Source organism: Centruroides sculpturatus, unplaced genomic scaffold (assembly GCF_000671375.1).
Source record: "Centruroides sculpturatus isolate CEXI.00-Female unplaced genomic scaffold, Cexi_2.0 scaffold880, whole genome shotgun sequence".
NCBI lineage: Eukaryota > Metazoa > Arthropoda > Arachnida > Scorpiones > Buthidae > Centruroides > Centruroides sculpturatus.
In genome coordinates this window covers 181,700-199,235 of record NW_019385193.1, presented here as the reverse complement: position 1 = coordinate 199,235, position 17,536 = coordinate 181,700, and the positions used below count along the sequence as shown (strand labels likewise).

The window sequence follows — 17,536 nt, the reverse complement described above, 5'->3', positions numbered from 1 at the left end:
TCCGAATTCGGATGTGTTTATATCATCTCATCATAATATCACATTGTAGTTCTACCTTCATTCCACGGTGTCATAAGATCACAGTACAGCTATATTTTTGTTTAATAACTGTCAACTTTTACAACTGGGAGCTAAACATCTGCTAAGTTCTCAGGCTTAATAACGACGCTTTCTCAGCACCTTTCGACTTAATAGCGCGATTTTAACAATTCAACATTAGACACGATAACAAAGTGAGTCAGTCGTCACCAGTTCCTCGTTCGGACCACTCCAGTTATCCCTGTGCCTCGCTTTTGGATATTCCTTTGCCCTTGGATATTTCTTCGCCTTTGGATATTTCTACGCCTAAGAACTGTGTCTTCTGTTTTCTGAGTCCGGAACTGCCTTCTTTTGGGATTTCATACAAGGTAAATATCGACACGCGAACTTCTGTAAACTCTCTCTCTCAATATGGGAAGAAACGTAATATCTTAATATCGTAATATCTTAATACTATTATATACTAAAGCGAGCAATGTATCTAATAGCAGCCCTAATGTATCTAACAGCGGCACTAATGTATATCCTATCATTAATCATTAAACAGTTGTTACGTTAAAAAAGCGTCTGAGTAAATCACTTCCGGTGCGTTGTCTCTCCTTCTATCTCGACTCTGATCGCTCCGTTACGTGACCGCTCGCGTGACCTAAATAACGCGGCTTCCGTGTCCGCCGAGACGCGGTGGTGTCATCCTGACAGGGCACCAAAGAGGTGCCGACCCTTCGGTCACAATAGAATGCAGCGGGGTGCTTTCAATAAATTAATTAAAGAATGCAGTCCCACAGCTTACCTTCAGAGGACTGTTTCAACGGTGTAGTAGAAAAAGATTTTGTATTATCTACAAATCAGAAATAAGTCTATGAACAAAACATATTGAATAGATGATAAAATGCAGTTTACTTCAGGGCCGCTTTTGAATAATTATTTAAAGAAAGAAGTCCCACAACTTACTTCAGGGGGGTCATTTTAGGGTATAGTAGAGAAAGATTTCTTCCCAATTATTCTGTTGAGAAATAAATTATCACAGTTTGTTTCTCTATACTCGTGATATTAGTAACATTATTGATGATATAATAAAAAAAATATATATAATGAAAAAAAAAAACTTAAATAAAATTCGATGAAGAAGAAAATTATATCAATTTTAAAAATAGTTAAATTTTATAAAAACCAATCATATTTTTTTTAAAAACTAGCAACCAGTCGTATATTATCTACAGAGATCAGTAAAATTAACGAAATTAATTAAAAAACGTGGTCCAATAATTCCATTATATAAGAAATATATTACCATACTTTGCTTGCCTATATTTCCAATATCAATCACATCGTTAAAAACTAACAGCCAATCATATTTTTCTTTAAGAACAAATCGTTTTTTTAAACTCAAATCGTATATTATCTGCAGATAAAAATAGTCACATTTTCTCTGTTACTGCTACATCTGACGATAAGGCGAAAAGTTCGAACAAAGAGATAGCACGGGTCTACATGAGTAGGTTCAGGGTATGACAGAGGGGGTTGCATCAAAATTTTAAGTGGTGTTATCGTTTTGTATTATTAAATTCTTATACAAATTAAATATAATCTATACTGTATCGGTCTTTATTTCGATATAATTCAAAAAAATTTTTTTCAATATTAAATTTATATACTAATTAATACTAATTAATTTTTATAACCCAAAGTGTATTGATCGTATACTACTTCTACACTAAAATAATTCACTCATATAACTGTTTAATACATAACAAATTCTTACCACATTATTGTTGTTAATATTTTCAATATGATCAGACATATCAGTTTGAGTACTTTCAACTATTTTATCATTGTTCAAAAGACCAGTTTCTAATTCCATCCTATTTTCAGCGATTTCATTATCAGATGAAATTCCTGTAAGCATTTCTAAATTTTCTATTTTATTGTAATTGCCAACGATTTCAAATTTTTCCTAAAATAAATTTATAATATATATAAATATAATTGTAAATTTAAAACTTTAATTAATATATAAATATATAAACATACGTGTAAAGGTATAAAAATATACGAGGTGTGAAATTTAATTCCAGGACTGGTTGTGTAGCGCTGCAGTGTCAGCATGCAGAAATTTGTCTAAGCTTATCATAATAGTTCAACCATCTGGCTACTTTTCAGCAAAGATTTGTTCATGTCTCGTAACTCGTTCTTTTTCTGTACTCCATTCACATATTGCTGTGAGAAAGTGCTGTCACATTTTCTCATGGAACAAAATGCAAACATTAAGTTTTGTTACAAGTTGGGAAAAAGTACAACAGAGACGAATCCCTTTATATAGCAAGTTTATGTGAATGATCCCCTATCCCCTCTTGTGTTTTCGAGTGGTTTCCGCATTTTACGGATGGTTGGGAAGATCTTGAGGATGATTCTCGCCCTGGATGACCTCAATCAGTTCAAACACCAGAAAACAGTAAAAAAATCAGAGACTTGCTGCGATATGACCGTCGAATGTGCATTCGGATGATAGCAGAGACAATTGGTATCAATCTAGAGACAAATCGCTTAATCATCACCGAAGATTTGGGCAAAAGAAAACTCTGCTTCCGCTTTGCTCTGCACTATCTCACTGAAATTCAGAAGAGTCTCCTACTGGAAGAGTGTCAACAGTTCATTCAAGATGTTGACAATGTCCCCTCTTTACTGGATTCCGAAAACCAAAATCACATTGAAGGAGCAAAGATTCGACGACTTGGAGGACATACAGCGCAATGTGACCAAGAAATTGAATGCTGTGAATAGAAGTGACTTTGCCAAGTGTTTCATGAACTTATACAAGTGTTGCGAGAAGTGCATTGTTCTTTACAAGGATTACTCTGAAACATATTAAAAGGGTTTTTATTATATGTTCTTTGTGTGCTTTTATTACCCCAGTCCTGAAATTTAATTGTCACACATTGTATATTTGGTCTCCAACAATTAATGAGTGCAAAGTATTTTCAAAAATTTACCAGTGATAGATATTGAATTACAGGTATATTAAGAGACGCATTGGTTAACTTGTGATGCAATCCCTATTTCTATTTACTGCTGTATACAACATATAATGCAAACATGGCAAACAGATCTGAAACTCAACAGTGCGTGAATAGATATAAATAACTGAAAAATACTAGTCTCCTTTTTTCCATCACAGGGCTTATAGGAATTTTGCATATTTTCATCATTTATACCGAGAAGAAGTTTTTGTTGAGAAAAAGCTTATATATTGCAATACACCCCAATGTTATGTATATGCTTAGTTACAGTACAGTTAACTTCATAATTATTTTCTTATTCTAAACATTATAACGTTAAATTGGTGTGTTTTAAAATAGAAAATAATGTCATTTTTATTCACAAAGTAATTAGAAAGAAAACCAGTAAACAAATAGTATCGTTACCTTATTTAACACTAAAATTTTACTTGCAGAGTTTAAAAATTGTACTTGATGCGTAACTAGAATACAAATCTTCTCATTCAGATATTCCATTATACATCTGAAATGAATAATAAGCGAAAATGTATTCCAATATACCATAGATAATACTTAAATACTTACTTTTCGAAGATATGTTTTGCCACTGGAACATCAACAGCACTTAGTGGATCATCAAGGAGGAATATATCGGCATCCAGATATAATGCTCTAAAAAACATAAAAATGATAATCATGGTAAAATAAACTTATTACAAAAGACAAGAAATATATACATAGTTTTTTCATTCCCATCGAGCTAATTTTTGACCTAAGATAAACAAACAAGTAGAGTAAGAGTTAGTTTACCTTGCTAGATTAATTCTTGCTTTTTGCCCACCGCTCATTATCACTCCTCTTTCTCCCACAACAGTTAGATCTCCTTTAGGAAATAAACTTATATCCTAAAATTGGTAAATGTAAACTGCGAGGTGATTATGTTCAATATAATATGCACTAAGAAGTAGAACATTTTTTACACTAAACATAACTTCAATACATATTCAAGTACATTTTTGAAAATTTAAATTAATTATAAGTATCATTAAATCTAAGTATTATATTTAAGGTATAAATCTAAATCCGATATGTACAGTGCTCAGGCTAATGGACACGATAATACTTTTTCCAAGTGTTCACCATAAAAACATATCAACTAAAGATTTGCATTTTATTGTACAATACTTGTTAAATTATTAAATGATCGATATACAATACAGTGGAACCCCGGTTAACGAACGACCTGGTTAACGACCAAATCGGTTAACGAACCCTTATTTTGCAAAAATTTTGTCTCAGATAACGAACAAAATTCGGATAACGAACGTAACGGTATTTTGTGTCAAATTTTAGTTGGTGTTAGGCATGTGCGAGTTAAGTATTGCTTTTCCGAGTGTTTGTGCTATACTTCTTTTTTTCAGTTTTGTGATTTATATATTTAATCAATATGGCATCCATGAAAGAAAAAAGTCATAGTGGCAATAGAAAACGACAACGCAATATTAACGACAATGCGCTATCGCATTTGAGAAAAATTTTGATTAAAAGAGTAAGACAATCAACTTTAGATCGATTTCTTGTTCCTTACGCAAAGTATGTTTGTTTTGTTAAGTTATGGCAACGCAACACTTGGGCGATCTGTCTAGGGAGAATGCCTTCTGGAAGGTGTTTTTAAGGGAAACTGACCCCTATTTAGGCGTTACAGACGTGGAGAAAACTCGAAAAACTCCACATGGCCAGCCCGTTTGAGTGAGGTGAGAGCTCAAGAACGAATTCTCCGTGTTCAGGGTACGAAGACCGCTTAGCCACTGGTGGGCTTTCTTACTGAGAGAGACTTCGACTCGAAGAATTTTTCAATGAAGTGCTACCCGTTATTTTTTGGAGGAGATTCCCCTTCTAAGCATTAAGGTTCGTATATCTTCACTTTTCTGCCACCAACTACAACAAACGAAGATATGTACGTACAGTGCTATTTTATTAAACAAAGTTTACCTGTTTGTTGCTGTAATGATAGATACAACGTTTTCCTACATTTTCATCAAAGAAAATCTGCTGTATATTACAAATGAANTAGTTCGGCTGCCCGATAACGTTTTACGTATTATAGGAGTTATTTTTACCGTTGTTTACAGATACTGCCACAATTTTTATAGGAATCATAACTATAGGAAACGGTTTTATAGGGGGATCTACTGTATTTATAAATAATTTATATTCAAATTACATCATTTTTATGACCAAGGGTAGCGTAAGGCATGGATGACATGGGCCATCGCCTATGCCTCGCGGTCCGAAGGGCCTCACGCCTGGAAGGTTTATGCATTACTTAAAGCCGCGAACGCGGCGAAAAAATTTTACCCGTCATAAAACGATAAATAGTTTGTCAAATTTTTATTCATAAAAATGCAGTTTCAACTGCTTTTTATTTTATAAAATCTGTCTTCTTGTGCCATCAGAGGGCCTTTTAAACAATAGGTAGTCTGTTAGCGTTGGTCAGTAGTAGTCCAAATTCAATATGAACGTTTGTTTTTTGAAAATTTGACCACGATTTAAATACGGTATTTACTTTTAATATTGCCGATATGTCGTCGAAAAGAAAACGTGTTGTATTGTCATTAAAAGACAAATTAAAGTATTTCGATTAATCCGAATTTTTTCTTATCCGGACTACCTTCATCCCCAATTAGTCCGGATAATCGAGGTTATACTGTATTAATAATAATAAATTAATTTTTGACTTTGTTTAATAAACAAAATTATGTAATTCATTATATGAATTTAAAATTTTATTTAGAAGAGGGTTTAATATTAACTAAAATTCATCGAGTGCTTGCATTTAATCAAGAACCGTGGCTTAAAAATTATGTATTGTTTAATAATAAAAAACAGCAGGAATCAACGAATGATTATGATAAAAGTTTCTTCAAGTTAATGAACGACAGTTTCTTCGATAAGACATGTCAGAATGTGAGAAAACGTTTAAATTTGAAAACAGCTATGACTGAAAATCAATGTCAAAAGTATTTATCTCACTCAGCTCTCGAAAATTATTAATGATAATCCAAATTATTAATGATAATCTCAAGATTTTTAAAATAAAAAAATTAACTTATGTTTGGATAAACTGATTTATATAGGTTTTTATGTGTTAGAATTAAGTAAATTGCATATGTATCAAACATTTTATAAAATATTTAAAAATAAATATGGTGAAAATGTGAATTTATTATATACAGATACCAATTCGCTAATGCTTCAAATTTACATGAATAATTTATATAACGACTTTAAATCATTTCCAGATATTTTTGATTTCAGCAACTACCCTAACACACATGAATTATTTGATGCAACAAATAAAAATAAGCTAGGATATTTTAAAGACGAGACAGCGTCTAAACCTATAATAGAATTTTGTTCATTAAAACCGAAAATGTATTCGTATATTTTCGATAATCAAAATAAAAAAACAGCTAAAGGAATTAAAAAATCTGTTGTTAAAACCTTTAACCACGAAAAATATAAAGAAGTTTTATTTAATACTGAGCTATTAAGACATCAGCAGTATGGTATTAAAAGTAAAAACCNTCCACTTTTCTGCCACCAACTACAACAAACGAAGGTATGTACAGTGCTATTTTATTAAACAAAGTTTACATGTTTGTTGCTGTAATGATAGATACTACGTTTTCCTACATTTTCATCAAAGAAAATCTGCTGTATATTACAAATGAAATTACAAAAATTTCGGAGACTAGAACGGATTAATTGCATTTGCATTAATTTCTATGGGAAAAATTGCTTCGGTTAACAAACAATTCAGTTAACGAACGGAGTCGCGGAACGGATTAAGTTCGTTAACCGGGGTTCCACTGTATATATATTTATCACATAAAATGAGGACATAACTTAAAATTTATAAAATTTAAGTTGCCGAAATTATAGGTTTATTTATTATCATAAGAAATAACTATTTTACTTTTGCTTTTGACGCTTCCTTCCCTGACTGCCTGATTCAATTTTGATTCAAGATCCTGCATCGTTCAGTCAGGCTTACAAAAAGACAGGTGTACAAGAGTGATACACGACACTCTGAAAACAAGCCTTTTATCTGAGCTTTTAAGATTTCAGGTATAAACTCACATTAGGGTCAACGAGAGCACGAACTGAATCATATATACTTTGGAAATGTAGCAAGCACGATTTAAGAATAAAAAAGCTAAGTGTGATTTTGTACTTTTAGATTATAATTATATCGATTATAAAGGATTGTAGACATTCCAGAAAATTGATCAAATTGAAAACAGTTCGTTTGATTCTGGGCAATTCTCATCATTCTCAGCGGTAGGTGTTATATAACAATTACTGTGGTTGTTGAAATACTGAATATAAATGGGGTTTGCTTGAAAAATCCTCTCGGGCAATGTCGCGGGTAACAGCTAGTTTAATGTAAAAATACACTAACAGTGTTATTTCTATTCTTGGAATAAATGATTCTTTATTAGATTTGAACGCATTATTTGTTGTTTATTTTCGTGTGTAACTTAAGCTTTGTACGGTGCATTAGTCAGCTATGTCGCTATCATGATGTATTGAAGAATAAACGTGGGAAATTTTTTAAATATTTTTCCACGCGTTTTTCTCATTACCGTTTCGGAAAAATATTGTTATCAGTTATGTCTAGTAAAGAAAAATCTTTTTTATTCTCACATAATTCCTGTTATATGTGAATTTTTTCGCGGTAGTTTTTGGCTAGCTTTTCGCGATATTCGCACAATTCCTTGGAGGATGTATACGTCGTTCTTTAGTGCCACCTGATTGCCCTTGACAGATATATCAATCGATCACTGCAAAGTGGTTAATGGCCTGAGCCAGCGAAAGAAGATAAAAGTTATAGAAGTGTTTATTCCTCAAGATTCACAGAAAAAAAACAAAATATAAAATAGTGCACAACAAAAAGGCAAAAAGTTCGTGATTAGCGCGATAACCCGTGTGTCGAAATCACCTGAACCCTTTCTCGAAAACGACTAAAAGCGAGACACTTAAGATCATTAACATTTTCCGTATCGTTTTCAAAAAAATGTTTTCATAAAAAAATAAAATGACAATTAGAAAAAATATCTAAATAATTCCTTTTAACTCAAATTATATTTTATCTCTGTAAGAACTACTGACTATTATTGTGTACATTGCACAATTAAAAGCACAATATGTATAATTACGAATGTTATTGCATTGTGTTAATATTTTATACATTTAACGAAGCACTTACTGCTACAAAAAACAAAACCAAAATATAAAATCGAAAATATCATATACAGTTTATAATATTTTTTAAAAATCTAAGAAATAACTTAATAATAACTAACAGCTTAATGTAGCATGTATAAAGTAATTGTCGTTTAATTACTAGTTGGTATCAAACAACTTTTCAACTTCAATAAATATAAGTAATCTAAATTGTGGCTAATATCTAGATGAAAATAGTGCATTACCTTTTCTAGAGCAGTTATATACAAAACTTTTTTATATTTCTCCTCTTCGTATTCTTCTCCGAACAAGATATTTTCTCTAATTGATCCGTTGAATACCCAAGCTTCTTGAGAAGCGTAAGCAATTTTTCCTTTCACTATCACTTTACCGAAAGTAACAGGAATTTCTCCCAAAATGGACAATAAGAAAGACGTCTAATCAAATTAATAAAACGTTTTTTTAGTATGAAAAACTGCGTGTAAATAATATAAGCATGTAAGCATTTAAAATGTTAGTAACATAGAGAGTAATTCCTTAAATCGTACCGATACGAAACTTATGTAGACACAACTTAAGATTACATTTTAAATAAACATAAGAAAACATTGAATAAAACTATTAGGATTTCGTTTCCAGTAAACAACTACTAAAACACTACGAAATGAACACTTAAAAAAGAACATGAATTTATCAATAATTTACTTGCTTGAAAGTTACCAAATATATAGAGAAAATTATAAGAAAACAAAGTTAAGCTTATTTGTTGAAAAAATTTGATACTACGCCATCGATGACAGACATTCACTCTGCGAACCACTGTATTTGACTGAAATTACAGTACATCTTATTGAAGGCAGAACCGCTATTTCCGCGATATTAAATTTAAAATTTAAACTGTACGATTTAGGTAATGGGATGTGTTGAGCAACTTCACTATATGCAATGAAAATAATTCGAATGTACGCTACTTCGTTAAAATAACAGTTTCAAAAAAAAGAATAAAGTAATAACAAATTATTAAAATAATAATTTCGCATAAGAATCATTTGCAGATAAAATAAGTTACATGAATAAATTTTACGAAATTTAATTATAAATATGCTTATATCCAGTTGCAGGTAAAATTTGACTTGTTAAAAATAATTTTCATTTAATTAAGAAATGCATGAAAAGTTAGATTCGATAACAGATTATTCACACAAAAACAATACAAGTTATTCTCTAACCATTTTTTCTCTTTTTCTACATTATGTAACTAATTTCCTCTGTAAATATTCAACAACATCAAATTATTTAAACGTGACAATTAAGTATAACAATTTAAAAATGAATTTGATTGGAATTACATAAATGGATAACTTTTAAATTTTTGTTAGTTATTCTAAACAAGCTTTATATCACAAAGTATACTGTATATAAAATTTAAAATAGGAGATATTCACCTTTCCTGATCCGACAGGGCTTATAACAGTTAATAATTCTCCAGGTTGTACGTTTATAGATATATTATTTAATGTTGGGTAGGCTTCCTTTTAAAAATTCAAAGCGTAAAGTAACTAAATTGTATATAAATAATCTTATACGTTATAAATTAGAAATAATATACCATAAATTAGATAATAATAACGTAAATTTATTATTTAATAAAATAGCTTATAATGCCTTATAAATGCTAAAATTAGTGTCAGGGTATTCATATATATTAAAGGTACACTATGCTATGACAATTGCTTGTATACCAGAAGTTCTGTAATCTCTCCTGTCTGTAAAATATAGGCGATAAAAATACATTGTGCCTTGTTTCGTATTATCCCTCAGTTCATGCCTTCAATCCGTGAGATGCCAATACAACATTTTCTAGCATTGGTTTTTCCAGAGTTTTTGAAAAAATCTTAAATCATTCGTTTTCTTTTCAGTTTTTAAGTTACAAAATTACGCTGACACTTGATCGTTCTCAACTTTGTGAAATTTTTACCTTCGTTAAGAAGTGTTATTCTTCAAAATCATTGTAAATGTTACTTCTGTGGTTGGATTAAAAGATAAAGGTAAACTCGAAAATATTATATTTTTGTTAATCAACATAGGAATATTTAATAACTGCTTATGCATCTACTTTAAAATCAGTGTAATTATATAAACTAACACAGCTACGGCATTTATTTCAAAACTTATAAGAATTAAAATTGTATTAATTGCATCTTACTTTTTTCCATGTAGCTGTGACATTATTCATCCATATTCCATATTCGGTTAAAATTTGGCTCTCTCCTACAGCTTTGAGAGACTTGTCGTCTTTTTCTTGAAGAAGAAGGAAATCCTAAATCAAAATTCGAAAAATTTTACAAAAAGTATTAAATCTACGTTCCCGTGGATTAATAAATTTACGAACAATTGTAGTGTTAGACATCATGATGCAGTTATTCATCCTGAAGCATTCCATTTTATTTTGTAAGTCATAATGAGCGTTCTACGACTAATTGAATATAAAACTTATTCTAATGGCAAATGAAAATTTATATACAGTACTAGTTTATATTGCATTAGTTTATATTATATCAGAAGCGATAATGCATTACTTCAGTTATGCAGGCGCTAATCTGCCCAAGAAAAGATGATCAGCAGGAAAAGTTATATGAAATGTCTGTTTTCCAGGCCATGGTATTGTATCACCTATTAAAATAGATAAACTGTAGCTATTTAGAGATATAGATGTTTAGTATCAACTCTCGTTAAATTTTAAAGTATCACGATTTGTTACACTCTATTCATAATTATATCAATATCGTTTTTTTACAGGCATACTGTAAACTAAAAGAACTATTTATATAACATCTCACAGAAGCCAAAGTAATAGATAAATTGTCACATTCCTATCAATCACTGAAAATATATCGTACGAGAGTTATGACTTCATATGAACATAAGTTTAGTAACGAAAATTTCTTCTCATCATCTGCGGTATTTTGCATTTTCCAACTATCAGCAGGTGAACTTTTACTCTCTGTAAAAAAGCCTTTTTCTGTCTGATTTTCTTATTTACCAAAATCCAGAGGCATTACTTGATTTCTTTACAAATTCTTAAGCACGAAACAACGTCAGACCCACGTTTATTTGTAAATATTTAGGGGAGACCGGGGCAAGATCGGCATGTTAAGCTTTACTTAAATTTTGTGTAATAAATACTGCTGTAAATTGAAAAAAAAGCTTTGCATATTGTCTATTGGAATGTTGCCTTACTATAGAACTGGTTAAAATCAGTTTGGAAATAAAATACATTTAACGAAGCACTTACTGCTACAAAAAANTGGTGGCATTATAGCTTTTTTTCTGAATTTTAACGTTGGAGGTTTATTTAAAACTCTCCACACTGTTGTGCTGCTACAAATTAAATCTAATTCTTGTTTTATTTTTCTTACTGATGTTTGTTTTGTAGAGCAAACCTTGATGATTTGTCTTCAATCTCGAGGTATAAGCTTGGGTTTTGGACCTGTCTTGAATTTTGGTACATCCTAGCCACGTGTTTTTGATAAATAATCATCAACAGTTGAGTTTGGATAATTTATATATGCTGCAATTTCTCTTATTGACTTGCTTTGTTATTTATAGGCATCAATCTGCCCTTTTTCATAATAAAATAAATTCTTTGTTCTACCAGTTTTAGAACGTTGAACAACATAAAGAATTTATATTACAATTAGATATGTAAGCTGATTTGCATTATTCAATGCTTAAAACTAAACAATATTCTATTTAAGTCATGAAATGAGTGCCTGTCTGGATAAATATGTAACAGTTTTTTGTACAAAATTTTCAAAAATATATTCAATGACAAAATGTCAATATTTGATTCAAATTCTTATTTTGCGGTGTGGAAACATGTAAATCCATGTTATTTTTAATAAAACATTTGTCACTTAATGAAACAAATTTAGGTTTCACTTTAATTTTTAGGTGTCCGTATAAATTTGAAACACACCTTAAATAAATAAGATATCAGATTATTAATATTTCAAAATTTAATAACGGAGAAAAAATTAAATATTTAGGACAAGAAGCTCAGTTACAGTTCGGGATATATGTCAAATTGTGGTAAAAAGTATTCATCTAATTTAATTTATAGCGAAAATTATTTGATAAAAACTTTATAATATTTAAAACTTACGATGTTTCACAAAAGTTAAAATTACAACTTTTAAAGTGTTTACAATGTAGGTTTCCACAAACTCACAAAATAAATTAAAGTTCAAATAGTCCACTAGCACTGAACAGGTTCTTGAAAAGACACCTTACGACGTAATCCTGAGTCGTTACTAGATGTAAGCTCCTTTCGGCCTTTGTCGAAGAAACAGCCAGATTATTACAAAGATTGCGACCGAAATTTTTAATCTCTCAAACGTGAACGCCAAACGTCGAGCACCGCAATCTTGTAAGCAGTGCTCGACGTTCGACGTTCACGTTTAAGAAATGAAAATTTCGACCGCAACCTCTCTACAGTAATGTAACTTTCTTCGATCGTAACGATAACCAACTTAACCTAACCAAGTTTCTTTGATCAACGTGAAGTCCTAAGCCAAGATTAAACCGAACTTAACTTTTTCACCTAAACATCAACTTTTTATATAGACTGATAGCAGGATTGATTGACCAATCAGCGCTTCGTAGCTCTGTCAGAGGTCTACTGGTGGTCCTATGATCGGCGGAAAATCAGCGATTACAGATTCAACACCACTGGTCGTTTTTCCAACCAACTTCTGCAACGTTGACTAGTTTGAAATGAAATTAAAAACAATAAAAAAGGTTAAAATCGTGCTTCCAGACAATACTAATCCCTACAGTTCAGATAATTGCATTGTATATTTTGTGCCAAATTTTGCTAAAATCAGAAGTGCTGTAATAGTTATTCTTAGCGTCATTAACTAAATTCTCTAGCTTGCTACTGATGGTCTACTGAATTAAAGTGTCACTCTTGGAGGCCAATACCGAGTACGGCAAGACAGACGGCTGCCCAGGGAGGCAGATTGCTACAGGCTGCAAAATGGGCTAAGTAATATGAAAATTATAAAACATTGTTAATTTCAGATAGCTGATTTTTCTATCTCTTGAAAATAATTAAGTAATTAAATTTTCCAGGTCCGAGCCCTATAATTTTTCGATTAAAATTACAATACGCCTGTATTTTACTGAAACAATAAATAACTATCTTGCCCAGAACGGCATAATTGCTAGGTTAGTCAAAGCTCCCTCCACTGCTTTGTAACACCCGAAAATTTCAGATAGCTGAGTCTGAAAACTTCAAAATGATTACAATGAGATCTCTATCAGTGAAACGTCCCACTTCATCCATAACCAGATACTTCCCACATGGTGGCCTGCAAAACTCACAGTGTGATATAACAAAAAAAAAATTAATTTTAGTGGCTATGGCCCAGAAAGTGGAAAATTAAATCAATAAAATATGTAAATAATTATTAAATGTTATTTTTAAATTTTTAAATTAATTAAGTTTGAAAACAACAATTTGTTAAACTGTTCATTACCTGAAGTCTCTTCAATGAAACCAAAACTTCTGCAGCACAATCTGCTGCACGTGAAAATAGAGTGGTAGTGCTACCGAAAATACGTGCAGAAGCAGCCATAGTGATATATATAATTTGAGCATTCAGTTGTCCTCCATTTAAGAAAAATGCAAGATATGTGAGGGAAGTAAATAATCTACATATAGGATATCCCAATATATGCGCTACTCCTCTTGCATATGAAAACATTCGAATTTTTTTCATTTCTCTCCTGCAAATATAAACAGTTCGCTATAACAAATTATAAAACTTTGAAAGTAATTGTGAAAAAACAGGAATGGCAGAAATACATTAAAATCTGTGTAAAGCAGAATTACACCAAATCATTTTCTATTAATTAGGTGAGTTTCCATCTTGAATAGTTCATTTAACTTAAAGAAAGGATTTGTTCTAAGCAATTTTTTATACAGGTGTTACTGTATTTAATATCACTTACTCTCTGATTTTCTCAACTAATGCGGTATATGGCAATTCCCAGGTGTACATTTTAATTAATCTCATATCAGCAATCATCTCGTTCAAGAGGTTCATTCTTTTATCTCCCAATACAGCTGCTTGTAATCTATTATTATGGAATTATGTTTAAATATAAATATATACTTTTATAAAAATAAGCCTATATAAAACTACTTTATAAATATTAATTTTGTTTATGTAGTTACTATTTTCTTTTATTCCAGTTACTAACTTTACTTTTTTGCTTACTAAATACTAGGAGCCCCCGCACGCGTTGTTGTGGCTCAAAATGTATCTATTATAAATGTATAACACTTCTCCCGTGGGGGGTGGGAATTTTTCTTTAACACCTACAAGCTGTTATAGATGCTAAAGGTGACCAATAAAATATTAAATAAATAATCTTTTATTTAGTTAAATACTGTTTGTATTCACATTTTTAACACCACTTTTAGAGAAATAGAGTATTACTGTATTAAATTATTCATTTATATTTTTCAGAAATTTTTCAATGCCATTATTTATGTGCTCTTAACACACTTAAATATGACATTTAATAAGTTTATTTTCTAGTAATGTTGTAATTAGTGTTGTAACGAATAGTATATTCGGCCTCAGGCCGAGTACCGAATATTCGGCCAAGAGCGTAGCCGAATAGCCGAATATTCAGCCAAACTATTCGGCTCGAGTAACCCACGTACGAAAATTGGCTCGCAAACCGCATTATGGCAAGGATCCTGCTCTCTATTGGCCTGCTGTCACTACTCTTTGCCAATCGCGTTCATTCTTGGCAGGTGTAGCAGACAGTCGAGAGCGTCATGGAAGTATGTGATAAATGATGATATTAAATGTGGATAACAATGAAATGACCTACATGTGTAAATAACGGAAGAAGAACAGAGAAGAACCGCGAAGTGAAAATGTGAAAATAAATATGAAATTGAGTTGATAACATAATCGAACAAGTCGAGGCAGCTTATTGGCGCGAAATTCGCGGCCGTCAATGCCAAACAATTGTTGTCATAGACTTCGGAAAGCTAAATGCTTGTAATGAAAGTCACTTAGCGTGGATGGGCGAGAGCCTGGGGCCGTTCGGGCTATCAAGCTGTCTCGAATCTGTGAAATCATAACTGTGACTTATACTGACGTCCTATCTGTCTATTTTCTCCGTTATCACCAGGCTGTCGCGTAATTGTAAAATGGGAACTCTACGACAGAAAAGTGACGAATCGAAAGTATCTTGAGCGCGTATTAAGATGTATGCACAGGCATACGTGGATTAGAGCGATAGAGGTAAGAGAAAGAGAAGAGCAAAGACGAGCGCTTAAAAAGAAGGATAGGCAGGGTCAGACTCTGAGATGTGCGAGGATTCTCCAACGATAGGAGTGCACGTGTGCTGATTTTTGTAATTATATATTGTGAATACATGTGACTAATATTACTTTCTTTTTTTATTTTGTGCATATTACAAGTTATAAATAAATATAAACAAACAACAGTAACTCGATAACATTAAATCTAAATACCAAAATGATTAATTTACTGTGTTTTTGTTATTTATTACTCCTGTTTTTAGGTATTCGCTATTCGGCCGAATAATGATTAAATATTCGGTATTTGGCCGAATAGTGAAAAATAGGCCGAATAGGCCAAATACCGAATAGTAACCGAATATTCGTTGCATCACTACTTGTAATTCTTAACATTTTCACTTTGTATGCAAACTTTTACAACTCACTGTACATCGCATGAAAAATTAAAAATAAAATTAAGAGTTTGTTGTTGGCATTTTTTCAAGGAACATTATCGGTGCCACGCAGTATTTCATTGTGTTTAAAACAGTACAGTATAAAATACCCGGAAATTAAAAAATGCATTCTATATCTACTACAAAACCTCAAATACTGAAGGAGGAAAAACAGTATGTTCCCGAAGTGTGTAAAGGACGTTTCGAAATAAATAAGACACTGTTGTGCTACTTTTATTATATTTGAGTTTTTGTAATGTATTAATGTATTAATAATATCTAATTGTTTTAAGAATATATAAAGAAATCCCTTATTTACAAATGGATTCAATTTATTAATTCAATTAATTAAAAAGGCCAGGGCAGTATAATTGTTCATTTTTGATGTTTTCATTACAGTAGTTTGCTTCAAAAAAGCAATAGATAAATATACTGCATCAATTTCCGCGTTGCTACAAATAACCATAAATTTCTTCAATTATTATGTGGTTTGTTTCAAATATAAACGAAAGGTGTAATCTACAAAGTTCAGACTAAAAATATGAAAAATTATCACAAAAAAGAGTGAATAGACGCAGCTCCATTCCGTAATCTTATTATTAATGAACATCTAATTGTTTTAAGAATATATAAAGAAATCCCTTATTTACAAATGGATTAAGTGTCAATACATTTATTTTGTATGCAGAAGTATTATTTTAAACTTAAGAAGTAATTGTGTTAGATCTGACAACTTTCATTTTATTTTTAATTTTTTATGCGACATTATAATGCAGTTATAATGATTCGATTACTTAAATTAAAAATAAAGATTAGTCGAAATTTCACAAAAGACATGAAATGTTTTGCTAATTGTTAAGACAAAAATAATTAAATTTTCTATACACTAAATGAAGCAATCCAAAAAATCGTGCACGATTCACAAAACATTCGAAATATTATATGATGTCGTGTGGTCAAATTATAAGCTTTATAACAGAAAATAAACAAACACTATTACGAACAAATGCATTAGTCGCAATAGCTGAAATCTCATGCAAACAATACTCACGCAAAGAAGGTTAATTCTGTCGGTCATCCCATCATCTCTAACATTAGCTATAAGTCTAGATTTCGACTAAATTATAGTCATTAAATAACTGTATTTCATCTTAATTAATAATAACCGACTTATGCATCATTCTTTTTAATCTTATTTATAGGTTTATCACAGTTATATAAGTCAAAAATCAAAATAATAATTACCTGAATTTTGAATATAGTTTACTCAAAAGAAATTGTATAGGAATGTACAGAAATATGGCCAAGAATCCTACTAAAATAGTCCATCCGTAATATTGCCATAATATCGCTATCGTAGTGATGATTAAAAAAGGATTTGAAAATAAATATGGAATTCCGTGAATATTCTGCAAGAAATAATAATAATATCAGTTCTGTACAAAATACTATTAATTCTATCACTAGTA

At 31.1% G+C, this 17,536-nt stretch overlaps 1 protein-coding gene across 1 annotated transcript in view; it reads right to left on the bottom strand.

Annotated features, from left to right (window-relative positions):
- The window catches only part of LOC111635974 (multidrug resistance-associated protein 4-like), a 79,682-nt gene extending 65,758 nt beyond the window's left edge, over positions 1 to 13,924 (bottom strand). The window contains exons 1-7 of the mRNA XM_023381127.1: positions 13,826 to 13,924; positions 10,492 to 10,605; positions 9,731 to 9,817; positions 8,531 to 8,722; positions 3,846 to 3,940; positions 3,621 to 3,707; positions 3,462 to 3,558 (exon numbers count right to left, since the gene is read on the bottom strand). Coding sequence (XP_023236895.1) covers positions 3,462 to 3,558; positions 3,621 to 3,707; positions 3,846 to 3,940; positions 8,531 to 8,722; positions 9,731 to 9,817; positions 10,492 to 10,605; positions 13,826 to 13,924 — 771 coding nt within the window. The remainder of the gene's footprint in view (positions 1 to 3,461; positions 3,559 to 3,620; positions 3,708 to 3,845; positions 3,941 to 8,530; positions 8,723 to 9,730; positions 9,818 to 10,491; positions 10,606 to 13,825) is intronic.
- Positions 13,925 to 17,536: the final 3,612 nt, after the last annotated feature.